The following is a 26,301-nucleotide window of genomic DNA, read 5'->3' as shown; positions in this document are numbered from 1 at the left end:
GGTATTTCGTACAAAATATTATTAGAAGAAAGCAAAATATTTATGCATTTTACAATGTTTAAAAAAACCGTAGTTTGGATGACCTTCTTTGGCTATAATATTGTTTGAAAAAAATGGTAAAGATTTTATTCGGATATCTTTGCTAAATGGTTTTTTTTAAATATTTTCTATCGAAAATGATAAATCTTTTATAGTAATGTTGGATTGGGGTTTTATAGTTAATGTATTACTATAATTATTTGGTATAAGAGATACAAAGTGATTGATTCTCAAATTAAATATATCATTTGGACATATGGTAGATGTCCACATGATTAAAATATGAGGCTTTCTCTGGCTTACTCCCCTGCCATAAAGGATATCGTTAAAAGCTTTTAATGATTTTGATGGGCAAAATACATGAATTGGTTCGGCAAGAGCTGCACTTAATGCACATATATGCATTTGCTCAGCCCAAACATTTATACTCAGTGCCGAATCGAGTAATTCATGATAATCACTAACCCATATATTTGGATTAATTTTATAGATATTGAAAAAATCAGAATTATTTTGATCATAATATTGTGAGTTTAAAATTATTTCGATAGCAGTTATTAATCGTAAAAAAATATGATGAATTTGTGTTTTATATAATGACATTGAAATTGCCCGGTAAAAGCAATTACCGTCAGATTCAATTTCATGTGGAATATAATTCTTTAAGATAGATGATTGTGTCATTTGTAATATTTTTTCACTTATAAAATCATTTGATATCTTCTTTAGCGTCATTGGTTGGGGCTCTCTTAATTTATTTTTTTCTCTTAAGGCCATAGCTGGATCCCTTTTTAATCTGCAAAAAAAGAAAAAAAATAATTTCTTTTCTAGAATCTTGAGTAAATAAAAAGATTGATGATAACTCTAAATCGGGATTCGAATTGAACCCGAACCCAGATAAGAAAACCCGGGTTTTAGAATAAAATCTAATGAACTGAACCTGAGGCCCGTTTGAAAAATTTTAAAAACCCCGAACAGAATCCGGAAATTTTATATAAACCCGGGTTCAATCGGGTTCTATGTATTGTTTAAAATCATATATTAAGATATTTGTATAATTATAAATAATAATAATTTAAGGGATTTTATAATATTTTCAAATTTCCAATTAATTAAATGTTAATAAATTTTAAGTTATTTACGCCATTTTTAAATTTTTTTAATCTCAAAGATTCCTATTGGAATGTTAATAAATTTTAAACAATTAAATTTATTTACGCCATTTAATCCCCGCTCTTAAAATTTAAAAAAAGGTCAGATTTTTTAAAATTCTAAAACTATTTCTTATTTATACATAAATAGTAGATAAAGGTTTATATTTATAAGATATAGAGTAAATAATGTCCAATTTTATTAAATTATCGCCCTAGAATGTAATATATAGTTCTATTTTTTTAAATGATGATCACCAAAACTCCGAATGATAAATATTTTTAAGGTGAATTCTAAAATAAATATAATAAGATTAATTTAAAGTAAAATTATGTATCTGTTATTTTAACTAAATTTTACAAGTCTTTATTTTTCTGGGCACCTAATCTAATTCGAACCTTGAGAGATTTTTTGCAGGATTCAAAACCCTTTAACAAACTATATTATTTGAATGAAAAATAGAACCCATAATAAAATTTATAAATCACATATTGAAAGAAAATATGAAGAGTAAATGAATATAAACCTTAATAAAGCATCCTCCATTGAATCTGAATTCGAAAAAAATTGGTGATATGTCATAAATGATATTTTGAAATAACTTATTTGCCGCATCTGGCACTGTTATTTCAATATATTTTATCAAGTTTTTCTGAAAATAATTTTTCTCATTCAGAGAATTAAAGTTATTTCCTGAAATTAATTTTTATTATTTTTTTATTTAAGAACAACTCGATATTTCGCGGAAAAAACCTATTTTAAAATTTAGGTTCAGGGTCCAAACTTTTTTTTAAAATAATTTTTGTTTAATTTAAAAATATTCATTAATAAAAGATACTTATTTTAATAATACTCAAACCCAGATATAAAATCAGAGCTCATTTAACGAAATTATGGGGAAAACATAAATCATTAATAGGGCTGTGCCGATATTAAATATCGCATAGGATTGACACATTTAGTGTTTTCCAAATATTTTTATATTATTGGTAAAAATTAATAATATGAATCGGGTTTACTTGCTTAGAGGTCCTACATTTATATTTTTAATGCTTTATTTCTTATCGTTAATTTATTTTATTATTTCACTTCATTAATATATTTAGAATGCATTTATGAACTTAACTTCTTAATATTTTTTAAATTTCGCAATTATGAAAATATTTATTATAAATTTTAATTCCCTATTTTTTCCTGATTTTCGCATGCCCTTCACCCATTAAAGTAACAGATATATTTCATCAATATACATAATTAGGCTTATAATATAGTGAAGTGAACTTGTCCCGATCTTCGCCTGCCCCTTTCTTATATTTCTAGAATAACTAATATTATTTATTTCGTCAATATATATAATTATATTATCTTAAATATATATTTTAATCCTCTCTTCGCCGATGCCAAATAAATTATATTTTATATAAATAATCACTTATATTATAACATCATTATTATTATTATTATTATATATATATATATATATATATCGTGAAATTATGATTTATAATTATGCATTAATAAAAAGAATTACTCGAATTACTCTGATCAATGGAAATGGTAAAATTTAAAAAAGACTAGTAATTAATTTACTAAAATATAGAAAAGAATACAATAAAAAACACCGTTAGACATTTTAGTGCATCTTGGTAGAATAAGTTAAAATAGACCAGTCCAAAATTTTTGTTTTCTAAATTTGAATGATAAAAAAAATTTCATCTAGAGGATAGAAAAATATTTTTTTTTTACTATCATGAATGTAAAAAAATGAGTAAATTTTATTTTATAAATGTATTGAAGCTATAATATCTGAAACAGAATGTGATTATACTTACTATTTCACTTTTGATAGGGAGGAACAGTCTCAAACTTAGTACAGTGGAAGAAGGTTGCGTACATGACGTGGATTGGGTCAAGTTACTAAGTGGGTGTGTTGATTTAGGAGGCTAACTTGGTAGTATTTAGATATTTAAAAAAAATATATTAAATCCATTCATTATTTTTATTTAGAAAAAATTAATATTATTGACGCCATCTAGCGGATAGAATATTATTTTTATTACTTTTATAAAAAATAAGGTTATGGTTAAATTTAATTTTATAAAAGTATTGATGCTTAAATATCTAATATAAATTTTTTTATACCTCCAAACACTTATTTTATATATAAAAATTAATAATACTCAATTAATATTAAGAAAATGAAAGCTCACTTAGAATATGATAGTAAATATAATATATAAATAGAGGATTATTTATAGCCGAGCTATATTTCTCAGCCAAGCAATATTTAGTAATAAATTATTTATTATGTCACTAGTCTAGAATTTGATTTATTATGTGGTTAGCTGAGCAACATTTTCCATCCGAGCGATAATTAGTAATAAATGATTTATTATGTGGTAAGCCGAGCGAAATTTAGTAATAAATGATTTATTATGTGGTTAGCCGAACGATATTTAGTAATAAAATGATTTATAGTGTGGTTAGCCGAGCGATATTTCCTAGCTGAGCGACATTTCTCAGCCGAGCGATAATTAGTAATAAATTATTTATTATGTGGTAAGCCGAGCGATATATCCTAGCCTAGCGATATTTAGTAATAAATGATTTATTATGTGGTTAGCCGAGCGATATATCCTAGCCGAGCAATATTTAGTAATAAATGATTTATTATGTGGTTAGCCGAGCGATATTTTCTAGCCGAACGATATTTAGTAATAAGATGATTTATAGTGTGGTTAGCCAAGCGATATTTCCGATATTTTCAGCCGAGCGATAAATAGACCCACCCAAGGTAAACTGCAAATTCCTAGGTAAAAATTTTTGTTATATTCTCTCTTAAGTGGAGCGAGGTTCATTTTCTTATTCTATAAATAACTTATAAAAAATTATATTCTTAGATATATTCAATAATAAATGAATAGACATTAATAGTTGTATTTTCTTTTATCCCATAATAAAGAGTTTAAATCCTTTAGTATAATTAAATTAAAAATAATTATAATTAGATTTTAAATTTCATTAATATTAATTCCGCAAGTTGGCGTATTATAAAAATTAAATAATAATAAGCTAACTAGCGGATTTTATATTATTGTAATTTAAAATGTTATTGTAATTTAAAAATATAATACTTTTTTTAAGATAATTATATTAATAGATTTAAACTAGTTATTATGAGAAAAAAGAAAATACAACTATTAATGTCTATAAATTTATTATTGATTATATCTAATAATATAATTAATAAATTATACATATAAGAAAATGAATCTTACTCCAATTAATAGAATATAAATAGAATATATATCAAAAAATTTTACCTAAACATTTGCATTTTACCTTGGCATTGTTTAGTCAAACATGTGAAACACATCAAACACCTTTTTAAATAATAATATTATATGATTTTAAAATATACTAAAACAAAGAAAATTTGTAATTTTGTTCTTAAAATAATAATACGCCAACTTGCGGATTTTATATTAATGAAATTTAAAATGTAATTATAATTATTTTTAATTTAATTATACTAAAGGATTTAAACTCTTTATTATGAGATAAAAGGAAATGCAACTATTAATGTCAATTCATTTATTATTGATTATATCTAATATAACTTTTATAAGTTATACTTATCATAAGAAAATGAATTTTACTCCAATTAATAAAAAAATTTTACCTAAGCATTTGCATTTTACCTTAGAGCATTTGCAGTTTACCTTAGCATTTGCAGTTTAGTCAAACCCATAATTTTTTGATATATATTACAATATAATTTATTTTTTTTAATTAATAGTCCTTAATTGTAGAAATAAAAATATTAAAATTAAATGCATAATTTCATTTTTTGCACAGAAATATGGATTTTTAATTACATTTGGTTCAAATGTATATGGTAAAAGAATCAATATCGGATCGGGTTTGAACGATTATCGGAAAATATCGAATCGGACTGTTGAAAAATATGTGAATCGGCACAGCTTTAAAATCCATCGTTTATATAATATTGAATTTAGTATTCATTATTAAATATCAATGTATCACATCATTCTAATATAATAATATGCCCAAAGTTTTTATGGAATATGTGAAAATTCGGAATCTCTCAATTTATATCATTTATGAGTAAGTTTTTTATTTGTAACTTTTTTAGAAAGAAATAAGTAAATAAAGAAAGAAACCGAAAATGTAATCCAGCATGTGAAAGAGTAGAAGTCAAGTGGGCGGGGTTTGACCCGAACGCACATGTTTAAAAAATTTAATTATCTCACACCCCATGGTTTTTTAAATATACCTCTCCCGTATCTGACAATTTCCAACTTTTAAAAATTATTTAAATGGTTGGTTTGGTTCTTTATTATTTTATTTTAATGTTTATTTATTTAAACTTATAAAATATGCGATATTATGAAATAGAAAAATCATTTTAAATAAATAGAACTCTATCCTGCTAATTTCGCCAGAAACCCGCCCATGATTCAAATTCTATTTAAAAGCTCTCCTGCGCCCACCCATTGCAGACCTCTGATGTAGAGTATCTAATGAATTTTAAACAATTTTGTTTTCAACTTAACATGCGTAAAAATGCTTTACATACGAAAATAATAAAAAACATTTTTTTTTAAATAGGCCTATAAATATTTGATTAATTCATAAAAGTCGATTTTTATTTAAATTAAAAAATACACATCCTAGAATACAACGCCGGTAAAATCATATTTTTCTATCTAAAAATAGCCTAATAGCAAAGACCTTATAGGGGTTAGGCTAGGTATGGACCTAATATTATATTTTCTAGCGAGCCTAAGCTAAAAAAAATTCCCAATTTAACTTCAGCTTATTTAAAATAGTTACGAACTTAAAAAAATGTTAGATTTTTTTCTTTTAATAATAAATTTCAGTATTGTAAACAAAATAAATGCCTAAAAAAAATTGTTTATTTTCATTAAATACAATAAATTAAATTTTTGGATATGGGCTTGGAAAAAATTTTTGAAACTTATTATGGGTTTGAGAATTTTTTAATAATAAATATGGACTGAGCTTAAAAAAATTTTCTACTGCGAACCTGATAAAAAAAATTAAGGCCCATGTAGATGATTTAATCAATAAGTCGGTGGATTTAAGATAGAATTATAAATGTGATTTAATTAAAATTACTTGATCCTTATCACCGGCAAAGCATCCACTTTTCATAGTACAACTGTTGTAATAAGTTGGATGGTCAAATTTACAAATAGGCATAAGAGGATTTTCTTTATCTACCTCATCAGATTTAAAAGAATGACCATGACCCCTCTTTAATATATCGTGGTTGGAGGGGTAAAGTTGAGGGCCAAGCCTTCGAAAAAGTGCCATTACAAGGCTACCGTCAGAATTAAACTTGGCGCTCATTACATTATCTTCATCTTGTTCATCTAGATGATTGTTGTAAGAGGAAAAGGTGTTGACCTTATCAAGCTTTGGTAGTGCGGGCAATATTATTGGTTTTTTAGATCGGTAACGAAACAAACAGCTGATTTGGAATAATTGTTTTTTAAAGATATTAAAATATGTTAATTATTAATAATGGGAGGTGGTGAAGAAATTGAGAAGTTATTCTCTACATTTTTTGAATAGATAGTAATTATTTGATAAGATTAAACACTAATTTATATTCTTAAACCTATTATTTATATTATAAATATACCTCCCAGGTTTTCTAATGTCCCATAAACCAATACCTTCCTTAGTGTTGGCGGTTATTAAATAATTGTTTTCGATTGGATGATGCATGACAGAATGAAAGGGTGAGGTATAACTTGCCACTCTAACTGAATCTATTGCAAAATGAGTTTAAAATCAATTAATGCAATTTTATTATTTGTAAACAAAATTATTGATAATCATATATGTTACATATTTTTTTTTTTTAAATCGGGGTCGGGTCTAATATTTTTTAAGAAAATTCGGGCCGGATCGAGACGGCCCTTAGAAATTTTTTTAAATATATCTAAATTTATCAATTATTTCATTTTATTTATAGAAACTAGACGCCATATAACATAGATCGTTTATTTTGATTAATTATAAAAATTAATTTCTATATTTAAATAAATTCGTGCCGGGCCGGTAAATTTTTTTAAAAAAAATTTCGGGTTCGGGCCGGGTAAAACTTTTTAAAAAAAACTTGGGGGCGAGCCGGGCTTGAAAAATTAGGCCCGATGCAGATCACTAGCTGGAATATATTTTTGAAAATAAGAGATTTTTTAAATTTAAAAAAAGGTCTGAATAAATGAATTAATAAAATAGCAAAATAATTTATTAGAAGCGTTTTTATATTTGAAGATCTGATTTTGAAGAAAATGTAAGTATGCTTAAAATACTTATCCAATTAATCCAAACAAAGTTGCCATTGATGATTATGCACAATTCCAGAAGCATATATAAACGGAGCTCCGAAAGTAATCAAAAATAAAGATGGGAAATTGATAATAAAGGAAAAAGAAATAATGAGTAGATGGAGAGAATATTTTCAGGAGCTTCTCAACTTTAATCCGCACATACTGCATCTAGACGAACACTCCCCTTGTCAAAACCTTGTACAACCTATAACACAACAAGAAATAATCACATGCCTCAAGCATATGAAAAACAACAAAGCTAGGGGTCCAGACGATATTCCAATAGAAAGCCTTAAAGCACTAGGAGATGATGGAATACATCTCCTCACAAATCTATACAATAAGATACTTGGAAATGAAGAGATTCCCCAAAAATGAAGGCAGAGCTATCTAGTTCCTATCTTCAAAAATAAAGGGGATCCACATAATTGTCAAAATTACAGGGGCATAAAACTAATGTCACACTGTCTAAAACTATACGAAAAAATAATAGAAAAAAGATTAAGAGATATAATCGAAATAGGAGAGACTCAGTTTGGCTTTATGCCTGGAAGATCAACAACCGATGCTATCCACGCAATTAGGCAAATGAGTGAAAAATACAGGGAAAAGAACAAAAAGCTACACATGGTCTTTCTCGATCTAGAAAAGGCCTTTGATAGAATCCCAAGAAAACTTATCTGTGGGCGCTACGCCACAAAAATGTTCCCGAAAAATATATAAGAATAATACAGGATATGTATATGGGCCATACAACAATGGTCCGTAGCACAACAGGTACTTCAGCAGGCTTCACAATAGCCGAAGGAGTTCATCAAGGGTCGGCTCTCAGCCCACTTCTCTTCATTACAGTAATAGATGTATTAGCACAGTCTATACCTCAAACAGTCCCGTGGAATATGATATTTGCAGATGATTGATACTTGCCGAATCTAAGGATGAAATGAAAGAAAGACTAGTGAGTTGGATAAATATCCTAGAAACGCACGGATTAAAAGTAAATAGGGAAAAAACGGAGTATATGGTGATAGGAGGAGATGAAACAGAGAGTATTGATATAAATGAATGGCAGATATCGGCAATTGAAAGCTGCAAATATTTGGGCTCCACTATACAAACAAACAGCACAATAGAAAAAGAGATAAAGAGTAAGATTAATCAAGGGTGGTTAAAGTGGAAATCTTTATCTGGAGTGCTATTTGACAAAAGAATCCCACACAAATTAAAGGGAAAAATTTACAGTTCCATAGTACAACCAACTATTCTATATAGTTCGGAAACATGGCCAACCAAAGAATCAGACGAGAGAAGTCTACAAACCATGGAGATGAGAATGCTGAGGATGATTGCTGGGGTAACAAGAAAGGATAAAGTGCGCAGTACAAGAATACTAAGTAGTTTAAAGGTAGTGCTCATTAAGACTAAGTTAATGGTAGCACACAATGATAAGGCCTATGAACTACATAGGAAATAAAGTTAAGAGTTTGGAAGTGATAAACTTCAATGGGGCCATAAAGTTAGAGCCAATATAAAGAAGTATAAATTAGATAAAAGAGATTGTATTAATAACATAAAGTGGAGAGAGATGTTGAAGGAGCTTACCACCAGAAAAGGTGAAAGCTAAAGAGAAAAAAAAAATATAGTCAAAAAAATAGGAATTAGATGGTCGTCAGATTATTCAAAATTATAGTTTAGATTTTATGACTGTTCAAGGAACCAAGAAGGCTTAAATGGTTACCTCAGTGATCCGAGGCTAACCGTTATTTTAAGTTAGGACTCTTTTTACCCCGTTAATACGGAAAATACTAGAGCCTAGTCAGAAGGACGATAATGTAGTAGCGATCATAGGCTGGAATGGTACTGCGGTAAATGATGTATTTACCGTGCTTTTATCCTTCTATTTCTTTAAGAATATCAGTATTAACCTTTGAAGAGGAATGAGAGCTATAGCGGAGAACTCCCATGCATAAAATTGGTCATTTTCCTAGAAAAGTGATCAAATTCGGGTGGTTGTTGTCCGCGGATATCAATCCAAGGAGCTCCAAAGTAAAAAATATTTTTTTTCCGACACCAATAATTTATAGGGATAAAAATGTTGTCATTTTCATCTAGACCATTTTTAGACAAAATGTTTGTCCCCTTACGATTTTCCAGCATTAGATCGCTTTCTTAATAAAATTTCTTAATTACATTTGAATCAAAATTTATTTCATTTTAAAATAATTATAGCATTTACATTTATTTTAGGAAATTAATCGAATGGACCAGTGTTGTTAAACACTACTTTTAAAAGTAGCGTGATATAGCTACCGCTATTTTCTCGCTATCGCTACTGCTATCGTTTTTAAATGAGTAGCGCGGTATTAGCTACTTTTTACGCTATTTTGATTTTTTTTTAAAATATTTTTTACGTAACTTTATGACAAATAAAATATTGGTATAAAAACATGACTATAATTTGTTAAACATATATATTTATATAATTTATTTATTATTGCACTTTAATATTAAAATTTCGGTACACTCATCCCCAAGTCTAGAGCGACCATCAGAAAGTATAAGCTTTGCCATACTAAATAATCGTTCAGCACTAGCACTTGTGGGCAACGCAGTATTAAATTTAATAAACACACTTTTTATATGAAAAAAATCATCAAATATGTATAATTAGTATTTTTAGATTTAAAAAAAGCATCTAGAGGTTCAATAATATTATTATTATTTATCAAAAAAATCGTCTATGGAAGGCCGCGGTTTCGATCTTTCTATAGTATTAGTATCGTGGTTAGGCATGACATTTTTTAACGTTACCATCAGCCTATCAAGTTGCCCTTTAGATTCAGTCAAATTAATGTATGGCAAGTTTAACTTGGAACTAGGATGAACGATAGCAGCTATTACATTATCATCATCATACAGATCTGGAAATCTAATTTATATAAAGCGATAGTATTTATTATAAAAAAAGAAGAATACCTTTTTAATTTACAAAATTTAAATCTATCTGAGATTTAGATTCATTTATAAAAAAATATTAAAAAGCATTAAATTATGGTAAATAAAGATTATAAAAATATAATGATTATACACAAGGTAATTAATAATATATTAATTTTGAATTTTATATTAATACTATATATTATGTAATATTGGCCTACCCGGGTAAATCTGGAAATCGCCATAAAACGGAGAAGAAGAAGAAGTGTTGTAAATTAAGCCAATTTAAATTCTAGCTAATCAAGCAATAAATCATTCATTTTATATAAATAATAGAAAATAAAAATAAAGTTTTGACTTTTTCTCAATGCCTTGAACAGTATCTATTATAAAGTTCATTATGACTTTGTCAGCCAATTTTTGAGATACACCTGGTGTTGTTGATGAATCCAAATTGTTTAATTTTGTTTGAATTAAATTTGATTTGGAAGTGGATGTATCTTCTTCCATTACCCAAAAACTTTTAAGATATTTTTCAATCTCTTTATAATTTGAGGTACAGTCTAAAATTATAATAGTAATACTTAGAATAAGGAGATAAGTAAATAAAAATGATTGAAATAACTATTTTAAAATGTTTTAAATTTTTTAGATAAAATTTATGAATATATAAATAATGATTAATCTTTGATTTAAATTTATTTTAAAAATTAAGGATTAGCCTACACATTGATATTAAATTTGTTTAATATATTTATTACCTTTAAATGTTTTTTCAAATTAAAGCTGCTTGTATGATTTGATGATAAAATTTTGCGACACATCTTACATCGAAACCGATAACCAGTAGTAATTTTTTCTTCAAGATTAAAGTATTTTTTGAATTTTGGGAAAGGATAATCTATATTTTTCTCTTTTTCCAAAGAAATTTCGCTATCTTCAACAATCTCACACATTTTTTATAACTAGGTTAATGCTAACTAGATTTATAATGCATATTTTTAAATATAAAATAAATTAAATTTAATAAAAGATTATAATTTTTGATTTAATAAAAAATATATTTTAATAATTTTTAGATGTATTTATTATGTAAAATAGAAAGTAGCAAAGTAGCGCGCTAACTCGCTACTTTCTAAATTAGTAGCGAGCTACCACTATCGCTATTTTCTAAATTAGTAGCGAGCTACCGCTATCGATATTTTCTAAAAAAAGTAGCCCACTAAAGCTACCGCTACTGAAAAAAGTAGCGCGCTATTTTAACAACACTGGAATAGACATAGAATGAGAATATAAATATCATTACCCAATCTAACTTGTTATTTTAAAAAATATATTTCCACAAAAAATATAGATTAATTTAGTTCGATTCAGAAGGAAAGGGTTATATAAAATATATTTATATAGCAAATGCAGTGGTATGTTATTTTTATAAGATGGAAAAATAACAAGTTAATTAACAAAAAAGCAGAACGCGATATTGTATAGAGAAAATATAACTAATATGAATCATATAAACAAATAATTTCATTATCAATATTTGTAAGTGAAATGAAATGAAATAAAATATACCGTTTAAAATCCCTCAATATTCCTAAAATAATATAGGGTGAGTTACAAGAATCACATCAATTTAATATTGATGTACAGATATCACTTTTTTTGCCGATACCAATACAAATTTTTTTTTATGAAATATAATCCAAAAAAAATCATAATTTTTTATTATTAAGCCATTTAAAAATAATGCCTTTCAATATGAATGAGTGGTAATTTAATGTATTGTATGTTTATTCTTGATAATAAAGAATCTACAAGATTTTAAACGAATAGAAATAAGAAAAAAATTTCTAAAAAGAGCTTTGTTTCCTTCTTAAATCTGTTTAGAAATTTGTAGATCAATTTTTATTCTTATCAATTCATGGCTTAATGTAGGCCATTTTTTTAAAAATTTTATGAGGGTTAATTATTATTGTGGGTGGGTATCTACCATTTGTATAGATTAAAATTAAAAGTAGCCGATATACCGTGAGTATCTGCAGATACCCATATCAAAGTATCAGCATCTGTGAAATTCTGGTTATTATTTTTTTTAGCATTAAAATTTTTAAAATCATTTCGGTTATATATCTTGTAAGCCAATACTTTTCGGGAATATGAAAAAAAATTTATTTATTTTATAACCTTCTCACCTCAAAGGTAGAAAATTTATTTCTTAACATATAAGTCTAAAATCATTTAACCTTCTTTTTACAAAAAAATATATCATAACTAAATCTTTCGAAAACCGACGTTTATGTGGAATTTGAGCCTCCACACTCTCATTCCTAAAGACTTAAAATAAAAAACGGCAGATTGGCCTGCTTCATGCTTTATTAATGATGACCAAAAATTTAGTAAACAAACATAAATAAAGACAATTTTTATTTAATAATCATTTTTTTAAATAATGTAATAAATTAAAAATTGCCATATATTTTTATTGATTTTAATCATAAAAAAAAATATGTAGTCTATTTTTTTTATTAAGGCTAAAAATGTATCTCACCCTTTAAATTAAAAATACTTTAACTTTAATTTCATAATCATTAACTACAGTAGATATAACCATTTGATTAATTCAATACTTTTTATAAATTATCATTAATAAAATGTATATTGAAAATTAATGAACCCTAAGTTATAAAAAGATAACTTTGAGATCCTTGATATTTCAGAACTTATCTGTACTAGAAAACTATAATTATGCTATTATCGGCATTTTTCCTTTCTATCAAAATTGAATGGGAGAATGGAGAGGGGAGGGGGGTAAAATTTTAATATCTGTTATAAAATAATTCATAGAAACAGACAACATTCTATTATATGGTTATAAGTAGAGGTGAGCGCAGGTCTTGAAATTGCACGTGGCATGATGAGTCAAGGCGTGAGCGTGAATAAATTTTAAATTATTAGGCGTGACGGGCCTTCCCAAAATTTATGTCTGGCATAATTTGACGTGAACATAAATTTCCCGTATTAATAGGCGTGAAGGGCCTTCCTAAAATTTCTGTCTGACGTAATTGGATGTGAACATAAATTTTCCGTAAATCACGGAAATGTTTTTTTATCAATATAAATTTGCAATTTTAAAATTAAAATATATATTCTCAAATTTAATTAAGTTCACTTAAAATAATAATTTTTGAAAATAAAAAAAACTTCCATATTTTATAAACAACACTTTTTTCCCATCTTATAAAATTTCAAATGAAAAATAACAAATCTCCCAACTCTTGTTCAGCAATGGAAATTTTCTAATAAATATATTTAATTTAAATATGTTTTATTTTCATTTCTCTTTAATAAAATTTTTATCAATATTCAAAGAATGCTCGGATAATCTGAGCGCTGATTCTCGTCCCATAATATGAAGTTTATCTATAGAAAAAAAAATTAGTAAATTGTCAACCTTCTTAAAGTAATACAATAATAACCAAAACCCTAAAAACAGGACAACATTTCTTTTGAATAAAAGATTTATTATACAGCCATTATTATTCCAAATCCAAGTTTCAAAAGTCTTAAGTTTTTAATAGATGAAGAAACGAAAGATATATATATATATAAAGCAACCTTAAATATTCTAAATGATATAAAATTAGATGATAATTTATAACTTCTCTAATTTATCCTGCACACATAAAAACCCGATATTCTAAATGAAAAATTAAGAGAATTTAAAGATGATTCTGAATCATCAATATCTACCGATAAAAGTTGTGAGGATGAAGATGAACTTAAAAGATTCATCGCTCATAAAACAAATAACAATGACAATATTTTAAAGTTTTGGAAGCAGGAAAATCCATTTCCTTTTTTGAGTAGCTAGTAAAATTTTGTCAGCCTCGGCAAGTTCAGTTTAGAGTAAAAGGTTATTTTCTATAGCCAAAATCGCTTATTAGAGGAAAGGGAAGCACAATTGAAATAAAAAACATGGAAATTCTTCTTTTTCTAAATAAAAATTTTGATTTATAAAATTGCAATTATTTTGTGTTAATAATATGGAATTAGGGAAATAAAAACTATGCTAGAAAAATTTCAAAATGGCGTAAAAGAATAGCGATAAAGTTTTGAAAAAATTTAAAAACACAGTGAATTTTCGGACGTGATCAAAATATTTTCTTGGGTCAAAATTTTTTAGTATTAGGCGTGAAAGGGTAAATTTTTATTGCCATTGTGAGTGGGCGGGCCATGAATAACAAATTAGGCCCGGGCCCACCTCTAGTTATGAGACATCCGTAGAAAAATATAGCCAGAGTTGTTAAAGAATCGCAATTAAAATATAAACGCTTCTGATCAATCCTATTTTAGAAAATTGTCCTGATGGACGATTTTTTATAAAAATGACGACAATCGAGATCCTTTTATTAATAAACGATCATTCGATCCTTTTAAAAAATATTTATTTTAATTCGATAAATAAATCTTTATTTATTCTTTCTATTTATCAATCTACCTACTGTCTAACTATCTCAATCTTTCTTTCTAAAAAAATGTTCCTTTTATTAGCCCAATGTTTTTTCTTATAGTGTCCTATTTGTTTAACCAATCATGTCATTTAATCACGAGGTAATCAAAAATATTAAAAAATTCTTTTTTTTAAAATTTATAATAGAAATTCAACCTACAATAAAGAAAACTCTAACAAAATTTTTTGTCTCCGTCACAACTCAGTCAAACCTATTTCTTTATTTTACCCACTCTGATCTCGAACTCCCCCTTTTACCTGACCTTCAATTCCTTATCAATATTAAATTTAGCCTCGTACTCCCTACCCCCTTCTCTAAAAAAAATCTCACCATATTTCGTTACCACCTAACCTTTATTCATTCTATAAGCTTTTCTCCCCTCTTTATCATATTTACCTCCTTATGGACATTTTCTTTTATCTTATTCCCTAGATCATTATTCCCTGGGCGCCTACCGGAATTCAAATACTACCCCAATACAATATCCTTACCTTATTTACTAGCTTCTAATCTTTACCTGAATTTTTAACATTGGATTATACCACAATACCTCTTTTCATTCTACCCATCACCCACTCTGATATAAAAAAATTACCGTTAGTTATTTTTTTTCATGTTAAAAACTTTGGATAGGGTGATACAACATCGATCCTATATGATATATTTGTTGGAAATTATGTTTAGTAATATATTTTTCACCTATTTATAATTTCGCACAGTTATCAGAGCTCTCCAGACTTCAATCAAACCAATAGCGCTGAACCTCATCTGTTTGTCTAAAATATTATATAGTGTGACCCATGATGATAAAACCTAATATATGTCTTATATTCTATTTAATTTTGGACGATAATTTATCTACTCCCGGATTTATAATTAATTCCTAGTGTATATATACAATGTTAACCAAAAAACAGCATAAAATTTTTCATTGTTCTATTTGTTTTTATTATAAACTATTTAGAATGAATAAAAAATAATTACTAATCGTTAATGTTAAATCGACCAAAAACGAGATTTTTGGACGACCATCTATAAAATGAACGAAACTTGCTCAATCAGATACAATGATAAAGGTTTCCAAAGTAGAAAATCGCGTAAAGAAAAATACTAATAATATTCGTAAATTATATATCATTCTATAGACCTTAAAATTCTAAATTGGAAAAAAAAATTGAAAATTTTTTTTATTTCTGGTAAATGAAAAATTAAAAATATTAAGAAGGGATATTTTGGCAGTGTTGATATTTGCTAGGAATGTTTATTACCTTTATATTAAACTGCTTAATCATAAAAATTGATAGCGTTTTTTCATTTTATTTAAATTTTTATTCTTTTTATAAATAAAAAAAAATAATATAGATTTTACTATGCTTAAAATAATCTTGTAAAATTATTTTGTCATATATATTATTCTACAGGGATTTATTCCTGTTCAATCCAGCCAAATATCAGCTGAAATATGTTGGAACCGGAGCCTTTATTAAATCCTTTTCTTCTTTCTTTCTTTCTGATTTAAAATATTAAAGATTTTTTAAAAAATATCACATTTCAATATTGCTGACTTTTACTGTTGTTTAAGAAACAAATTTAAAAAATATCATATTTTATAAAATTTGGTCTTGCATTGAAAAATTTCTCCTGAGATTTAAAAATTTTGACCTGGCAACCATGGTTTTATTGTATTTAGATAAAATATTGTCATTGTTTAGCAAATTACTATTTCCAAAATATTGAGTTTTTACATCAACCAATATTTTGATAATATTTATGTCAAAAACTTTTGTAACATCCTGCTCAATTTCATGCCAATTTGAGGTAGCCATGGCTTCAAACTGGTTATATTTAGAAATATATAAGAGAAAATTATTTATATGATTAATGTTGCAAATTAGTGTTAATTTTAAAAGATCAAATAATATTTATGATTAAAATAGCTTAAAAGATTCCCAAACATAATTATCCAGGGCAAATTCCCCTAAAATGAAAAAAGGGATAACGTTAAATACTGGTTTAGGGTGATCATGTGATATATTAAATTAAACTTTGATATTATGTAAATTGGATATATTACTTTTATATTATGTAAATTGGACATAGAAAAAGGTTAATTTACTTTCGATATAAAAAGAGATCTTATTATAAAACATATCAGTTTTTACATTCAACTATTTTTGTATTGGAATTCAATTCATTTTGCATGTTTAATTCTTATTTAAATCCTTATATTTGAACTGAGCTAAATCCCTACATAATACCCAATCTCCAATTCCCCTCAATATGACAACTATCGAAACATTATCATTCCCAATACCGATTAAATAGAGAGACCAGGCATGACTAAAATAAGCGCCCACTATCAAAGAAGCTTAATTTAAATTATATTATTACAGAATCGTATTTAGCTTCATAAGATGAGTTAGAAAATGTTTATTTTTATTTTAAAAAAATGGCATAAAAAATTATTTTTTTACATGACTAAACTACGTGCCCCCTATCAAAGAAGCTTAATATATAAAAAATGAACACAGAATCATATATAACTTATGAAAAGGAATCAAAAAATGTTAATACTAAGTTTATAAATTATTTATAACTTATTGAGATTTTGAAAAAACACTTAATTTCTTCTTTTTTGATTAAATTTTTTTTTTAAATTTTACTATGTTGCCATTTTTTTAAATAAAAAAAACATTTTCTAACTCATCTTATGAAGCTAGTACGATTTTATATTAATATAATTTAAATTAAGCTTCTTTGATAGGGGGCACATAGTTTTCGTAGGTGTGTATTTTAGTCATCCTTAAGAGACCATAACAATTCTCAGGGCAAGATCTTACCCGCTTGTCAATAGTAAGATAACCCCTTGATATTGGGGACAATAAATAAATAGCAGTGTGATCACATGTATTTATATAGTTTTTTCTTTTTCCAAGCATATTTTAAAAAATTTTTCAAATTTTTTAGAGTATTTGATCAAATTACTTTTCTGGTCAATTTACTAAATTTGACTGGTCAAGTATTGCTTTTTGTTTTGCCCATCTCTTTTATTCTTAGCTCATGAACATATAAACAACAGTTCTTGGACTTTGTGTGTACAATTATGTGTGGCTTGCCCAAAAATGTGTGAAGGGCTACTCATTTTTTTCTTATAATAAAAACCTAGTATAGCACTGTTATTTGTCAACACTAAAGAGCTTAGTGCTGAAATCATGTATAATGAATATAAAAAATGATAATAAAAAGTTTGCACTATTTGTTTTTCCTGTCCAAGAGATTTTTGCCAAACACATAAAATGTAATAAAAACCTTTAATAGTCCTTGCATCAGTCATTAATACTTGTCCATCTTCACAAGCTACACAAAATATATTATCATTAAATGGATCTACAGAGAGGCCATATATGGCATCATCATATAAAAAAACATTTTTTGCAGTGTTCCTTTTGTAAAGTTTATTAAATTATTTACAAAAATAATGAATACAAACTTATTCAAATCATGGTGAATAACCTGTTCATCATTACCTAAATTAAAATACATAAAGTTTAACATATTTGTTAACTTACCAGAACTGAACAATGAACTAGTTTGAGAATCAAATGCTAAGCAAAATATATTACTATTATGAGCAGCAGATAGGATTAATGGTTCATCATCTAATGCAAAAGTTTTCTTCACATTCCAGATGAATATCCTTTTATCATCACCACCTAAATTTGATTGAAACTTATATCTAAAATTTGTTTAATACCAGATGCTAAATATCGTCCCCCATCTCTTGAAAATTCAACAGCATTTACACAACCATAATGACCATATAAATCTAAACAAAATATCCCAATATTATTTCCAAACTTTAATCGATTATATATAATTGGAAAGTTTTGTTCTCCTAGTAAAGACTGATTTAATAATTTAATTATAGTGTTATTTATTTTCATTTTTAATAATTCGTTTAATTATCTCAAACTATTATATAAAGATTTGACGAGTGCTTAGCACAATCAATTGAACGCTGTTTAAAGTTGACAATTATGCAAGTTCTGTCATTTTATTGACATAACAAATGACAGATTTTCATTTTAAAATGTTTAAATTAGAGATGATGTTACATAAAAACTCCTAAGAAGGTTTTGGAAAAGTAATTTGAGAAAGATTATGGAACGCTCAGGAAATAGTGATTCAGGCATTTGGACAACGTGTTGAGAAGTTTAGGTAGCTTTATGTTTTTTAAATTAATTTTTTTATGTGTTCTCAAAAAAAAAAAAATCTTTGAAATTGCAGGGATGAATACAGCTCATTTATCTTAATTTCGTTGGTTATTATAATAATTTAATTTAATTATTCGTTAGTTAATTATAATCAATTTTTTTGAAATTCTCTATTATTTTTTTTTCAATTTAAAATAATTTTAAAAATATATATTCAAAAAATATATAAAATAAAAATCATATTTATAGACTTGATATAAAACTTATATATTTTTATATATCTTGATTGTAGCTAGCATTGATATTATAAAAGTAAATTACTGGTGTTCTTTTGATTATTTTTTTATAAGTGATTGATTTGTATCAATTTCAGGAAGAGGACTGTTAAAAGGATTTTATTTACACTGCTGTTAAAATATTTTATACAAATATTAAATAATTAGGTAATAACCCTTCATTAATTGTTTTTTATTTAAATAATTAATCTAAAAATTAAAATAATAATTAAATAAAATAATAATTAAATAAAATAAAATTAAATATAAAACCTTTTTTGAAATAACAATAGTTGGAGGCAAATGAGTAATTAAATTATTTTGTTTTGATATAATTAAAGATGTGAATTTTATATTATTTAATTATCTCCTTTCTCTTTGACATTTAATTGAAATTGACCTTTCCTAGATTAAATGTATATTAAAAAAGAATACAGAAAATAATATTACATTATTTTTTGAAAGATTGTATTCCTAGGTATATGAGAATTTATATTCTTCATTGTTATTCTTATCTATATTAAATAATATAGCTAACTTAAAAAAATATATAGAAATAACATTGTTAATTATTATGTCACAAAAAATTAGGGTAATTTTCTGGTTTTTTCCTTAGAGAAAATTGGAATAAATATAATATGAATTATATATACTACATATATTTGATTGATGGATAGGAATTGAGTTTAAATTGGCTAAATATAATCTATCTTTTTTTAGAATCTAAATTTTAAGGTTATGTTATTATGAAGATAAATAGATTTACCATTTTATTTTAATATATAATTATATAATGTGAGAAATACTAAAAAATTAAATCAAAACTATTTTACTTTAATTTTAAAGATAAAATTAAGTTAATTCAGAAATATCGCAAAAAAAGAAGAAATAAAATTTAAACCAATAAGATAAGAGCTTAATAAGCCAATAAAATAAATATTGTTATAAACAAATTAAGTTAATTAAAGAATAAATGTTAGTTACTTTATCAAATAATTGTTTCATATATAAGAAGAATTGTAATACAAAATTTATGATAGAAGACTGAGTAAGAAAGAACATTTGCTTTTGGAATGTTAATTCTAGGGATGGAATCTAGTTGATGTATAAAAAAAAATTTTTAAATAAATAATTTAAAATTAGAGGTCGATTTATTAACATTAAGATAATAGGAAAGTTGATAGAAAAAATAAAATTAACATTAAGATGATAGGAAAGTTGATAGAAATAATTAACATTAAGATGATAGGAAAGTTGATAGAAAAATTAAAAATAACATTAAGATTATACGAAAACGTTCATTTCTTGATTACGGTGATTACATATTAAATGCACAATTATATATCTATATTATAATTTTCCGATGTCCTCTCAAAGTCAGTCATATCATCATGACGCATGTCCTAGATACACCATTGGTAAGTAATTTATTATTTTTAAATTCTAAATATAAATAAAAAAATTAATTTTTAAATACCCAAAATATAAAATACTACCTAAAAACAATCAACTTATAAATGAACAAGTTATCCAACTCTCATTCAAAAACCATGAGAATTTATTTTTCTAGCCCACATATTCTTTAAAGTACATATAAATAAATAAGATTAATTATCCATTTTTCTTACAAAAGTTTTTTTGATATATTAGGTCACTCCCTAAGGATATTTTTAGAGGGTTTATCTTCAATTATATAAATGGCAAGACATTCTAATAAAATATTTTTAAAGACAATATACCAAAAACATAAATCAATCTCAATTAAAAACCATCGTAATTATTTGTTCTACTATCCCACATATTCTTTTAAGTGCCTAAATTTTTTAGATTAATTACCCATTTTTCCCTTCTTTTGTTAATCATATATTTGTTTTTTTAAATTAATTTAATAGCTTTAAAATTAGAAAAGTTTATCACCAATGATAAATCAATAACTACAATCGGTGCAGTGGCGTAGCTAGGAATTTTCCTTAGAGGGGGTGCATACATATAAAAGCCTGGGGGGATTCGCTTCCCAAACCTCCTTATACGGGCCTTTGTCCCTTTTGCCCGGCCTTCGGCCGGGTTTATCTTACAAATCATAACCATATCTTCGGTAATATATAATAAATATATTTTTTAAATGCATCAATAATATGTTATTATAATTTAGTGGATTATTCTCAATGACTTTATGATAATACTATCCAGAATAATTTCAATAGTAATATAATACCTTCCACAAACATCAAAACCAGAAAAATATAAATATTAATGGTATTTATTTGATATAAAGTCACTTTTAAGTCATTTGAACGTATAATCTAAAAAAATATTTTTGCTCTGGGAGGGGTCCAAACCCGAAAACCACCCCCGTAGCTACGCCACTGAATCGATGTATTGTTAGGTTATATCGATTAATTCTGACTTATACGAGTAATTAATGGCAATGACCCTTCAACTAAGATATGGTTAAAGGACATTAGACAATAATCTATTTTTATTATTCAAATATATTTTAATATAAAATTTTAAGGATCGTAATTTAGACAATAATCTATTTTTATTAAATTTTAAAGAATGTATTTTATTCAAATTTGCCATTTGGCCTCCCCAAACAATGTTCCACATTTTATTCTGCTGATTATTTTGTAATATTCACTAAGAAACATGGTTCTCTATTTTTATTATTTAAATTGGATTAAAAGAACAATACATATTTGTTAAAGATACTATTTTAGTTGACTTTAAAAAACAGCCCGATTGCAATTTAAGCCAAATAAAATTATGTAAATCTCGAAATCTGACAAATAGAGGTCTAAACATTTTTGCCACCTATGAGAAAAATCTCTATACTTACATAACATTATTTTGGCCAAAATCTTAATTTAGGCATATTTAAAAATTCTAACAAGAAGGGGGTCGTTTAACAATACTAAATACATAGTATGATATTTGTAACATTTGAGTTTTTAAACAAATTGGAAAAGTTTTTGAAGCTTATGAAGAAAATAATTATTTAGAGGTAATTACTTGTCAATAAAATTTATTCCATCCAGCAAATAATAAATTTGAAACAATAGAAATAAACGTTCAAAAATTATAAATATCTAATATAAGTGAAAAAAGTTAAATTGAATAATAAAAAAAATACCAAAAACTAAAAAAGTGAACAACTAAAAAATTGCAAAAAAATAAAAGTATGAAATCTCAAAAATTATATTGCATATAATATAATCTTAAACATATTATTTGCTTAAGAAAAATATATCAAAACTCTCCTAATCTTTTGTGATTAACAATATTTCAATATCATTTATATAAATTTGAATAACAATACTTCCTTAATTGCTTATATAAATTTGCATATCATTTAAAAACAAAAATTTTAATTATATTCCATTATAACAGCATCCCTTTACTTCAATTAGTTCGCAACCTTTTATTGGCTATTAAAATTAGTCTTTTTAATTTTTGTTCCTAAACTATGTTACTTGTCTTATCCTTAAAGATTGTCTTCGTTGGTTAATTATCCAACGAGTTGCTTTAATCACATCTTCTGTTACTCTTTTGTACTTTCTATTCTAAGTGATGACGACGACTATTCTTTGTCTAGTTAATATTCATAGTTATCGTAGATTCCAACGACTCTTGTCGAATACTGTAATGTATTAATATAAATATAAATTGGGGTATGACTAAATACTGTCTTTCTAAACTGTCTTTCTAAAAAGCAATTAATCATAATTAATCATAATTTGATGATATAATATCTTTTAAAAAAAATCTTTCAAAATCATTTTTTTTATTTTACATAAATCAATTTTTACTTAATTAAAAAATTGATATTAAATATCAAATAATTTAAAATTCTATTTTTACTTAATATTATTGGAAAAAAAATATATTTACTAGCTTATTACAACTTATATTTTATTTTTCAATTACAAAATTTAACAAATTTATATCCATAAGAGGGCGTTAAATACATAAATATGAAAATATATTTTATGGAAATCAGAATAAATATTGGATAGCGCTTTTTTGTATTTGGGTGTAAATACATGTGAAAAACCTAAAAAAAATTTAAAAATAGAGGTTTATTTGAGATTTAATTAATGAGTTGGTTTAGAAGCGAAAAATAGTAGATAGTTTGTAAAGAACATATTGCTGGCGTTATTGATCAAAATCTCTTGATTTTTTGTTTATACGTGTATATTTAGGTGTTAAACATTATCCTAAAAAATATTTTGAAAATATTATGATTTGACCGAATGCCGGGCTTAAATCCGACCAATTACTAAATATTCGATCGACCAAATTTGGTGTTAATATTATTTGGAAAATAATCATTTTTGGTTTATTTATCTATAAATACGTGCAAATCATTATCCCGATAAATATTTTAAAAATATCGTGATTTGACAGAAAACCGATTTGAAACCGGCCCAATGACTAAATACTGTCTTGCTGGCGTTATACATGGAAAATTCTTCATTTTTGGTTTATACGTGAACAATAACGTGTTAAGCATTATCCTAATTAATTTTTTGAAAATATTATGATTTGACCGAATGGCGAGCTTAAAACCGACCACTTACTAAATATTCGATCTACCAAATTTGGTAGTATATTATTTGGAAAATGTTCATTTTTGGTTAATTTATCTATAAATACGTGCAAATCATTATCCCAAAAAATATTTTAAAAATATCGCGATTTGACCAATAACCGATTTGAAACCGAAATACTGTCTTGCTGGTGTTATACATAGAAAATCTCTTCATTTTTGGTTTATACGTGTATATTTAGGTGTAAAACATTATCCTAAAAAATATTTTGATTTGACATAATGCCGAGCTTAAAACCGACCAATTACTAAATATTCGATCGACCAAATTTCGTGTTAATATTATTTGGAAAATAATCATTTTTGGTTAATTTATCTATAAATACGTGCAAATCATTATCCCAAAAAATATTTTAAAAATATCGTGATTTGACAGAAAACCGATTTGAAACCGGCCCAATGACTAAATACTGTCTTGCTGGCGTTATACATGGAAAATTCTTTATTTTTGGTTTATACATGAACAATAACGTATTAAGCATTATCCTAATTAATATTTTGAAAATATTATGATTTGACCGAATGGCGAGCTCAAACCCGACCACTTACTAAATATTCGATCTACCAAATTTGGTAGTAATATTATTTGTGTTAAACAGTATTAACTTTAAAAAAATTTTTTTTTTACATCCTTAAGCCATTTATGGCGTAACTTAAAATATTTCAAATGTAATAAGAATTGTTTCTTTCTTTTTGTTAAAAACAACTTTTATATTTTAAATCAATTTGTTTATAAACTAATATTAAACTTTAAATTTTATAAAAACAACTTTTATATTTTAAATCAATTTGTTTATAAACTAATATTAAATTTTATATTTTATAAATCAATTTACTTAATAAACTAATGTTCAATTTTTTTATTTTTAACTTTTAAAAAAAGATCAATTTATTATAAATTATATTAAATTAAATTGTCAATATATATAGGAAACTATTTTGAATTATGTGATTATTATATTTTTTTAATTTAAATATCAATAAATTTACGTAATATACGTCATAACATTTATTTTCTGCCTTTGATTTCTGCAACCTTTTCAATTTGAAAAATGTTCATTTTTCGTTAATTTATCTATAAATACGTGCAAATTCATTATCCTAAAAAATATTTTAAAAATATCGTGATTTGACCGATAACCGATTTGAAACCGAAATACTGTCTTGCTGGCGTTATACATAGAAAATTCTTCATTTTTGGTTTATACGTGAAAAATAACGTGTTAAGCATTATCCTAATTAATTTTTTGAAAATATTATGATTTGACCGAATGCCGAGCCTAAAACCGACGACTTACTAAATATTCGATCTACCAAATTTGGTAGTAATATTATTTGGAAAATGTTCATTTTTGGTTTAAATATCTGTATATACGTGTAAATCATTATCCCAAAAAATATTTTAAAAATATCGTGATTTGACCGATAATCGATTTGAAACCGAAATACTGTCTTGCTGGCGTTATACATAGAAAATTCTTCATTTTTGGTTTATACGTAAACAATAACATGTTAAGCATTATCCTAATTAATTTTTTGAAAATATTATGATTTGACCGAATGGCGAGCTCAAATCCGCCACTTACTAAATATTCGATCTACCAAATTTGGTAGTAATATTATTTGGTAAATGTTCATTTTTGGTTTAAATATCTATATATACGTGTAAATCATTATCCCAAAAAATATTTTAAAAATATCGTGATTTGAGAGAAAACCGATTTGAAACCGGCTTAATGACTAAATACTGTCTTGCTGGCGTTATACATGGAAAATTCTTCATTTTTGGTTTATACATGAACAATAACGTGTTAAGCCTTATCCTAATTAATTTTTTGAAAATATTAAGATTTGACCGAATGGTGAGCTCAAAACCGAACACTTACTAAATATTCGATCTAACAAATTTGGTAGTAATATTATTTGGAAAATGTTCATATTTGGTTTAAATATCTGTATATACGTGTAAATCATTATCCCAAAAAATTTTTAAAAATATCGTGATTTGACCGATAACCGATGTGAAACCGAAATACTGTCTTGCTGGCGTTATACATAGAAAATTCTTCATTTTTGGTTTATACGTGAACAATAACGTGTTAAGCATTATCCTAATTAATTTTTGAAAATATTATGATTTGACCGAATGGCGAGCTCAAAACCGACCACTTACTAAAT

At 25.7% G+C, this 26,301-nt stretch overlaps 1 protein-coding gene across 3 annotated transcripts in view; it reads right to left on the bottom strand.

Annotated features, from left to right (window-relative positions):
* The window catches only part of LOC135928210 (putative uncharacterized protein DDB_G0277255), a 34,991-nt gene extending 16,008 nt beyond the window's left edge, over positions 1–18,983 (bottom strand). For 2 of the 3 annotated variants that reach the window (XM_065464599.1, XM_065464600.1), the window contains exons 1-6: positions 18,780–18,983; positions 18,595–18,738; positions 18,516–18,552; positions 18,335–18,468; positions 6,884–7,013; positions 6,355–6,709 (exon numbers count right to left, since the gene is read on the bottom strand). In XM_065464599.1, the coding sequence (XP_065320671.1) occupies positions 6,355–6,709; positions 6,884–7,013; positions 18,335–18,468; positions 18,516–18,552; positions 18,595–18,738; positions 18,780–18,969 (990 nt within the window). In that variant the 5' untranslated portion in view covers positions 18,970–18,983. The remainder of the gene's footprint in view (positions 1–6,354; positions 6,710–6,883; positions 7,014–18,334; positions 18,469–18,515; positions 18,553–18,594; positions 18,739–18,779) is intronic. The other variant, XM_065464601.1, reaches the window with a different exon arrangement.
* Between the last annotated feature and the right edge of the window lie 7,318 nt (positions 18,984–26,301).

This window comes from Gordionus sp. m RMFG-2023, chromosome 4 (assembly GCF_954871325.1).
Source record: "Gordionus sp. m RMFG-2023 chromosome 4, tfGorSpeb1-WG-v2, whole genome shotgun sequence".
Taxonomy (NCBI): domain Eukaryota; kingdom Metazoa; phylum Nematomorpha; class Gordioida; order Chordodea; family Parachordodidae; genus Gordionus; species Gordionus sp. m RMFG-2023.
The sequence above is the reverse complement of the archived record's forward strand: the minus strand, read 5'-3'. Positions and strand labels throughout refer to the sequence as shown.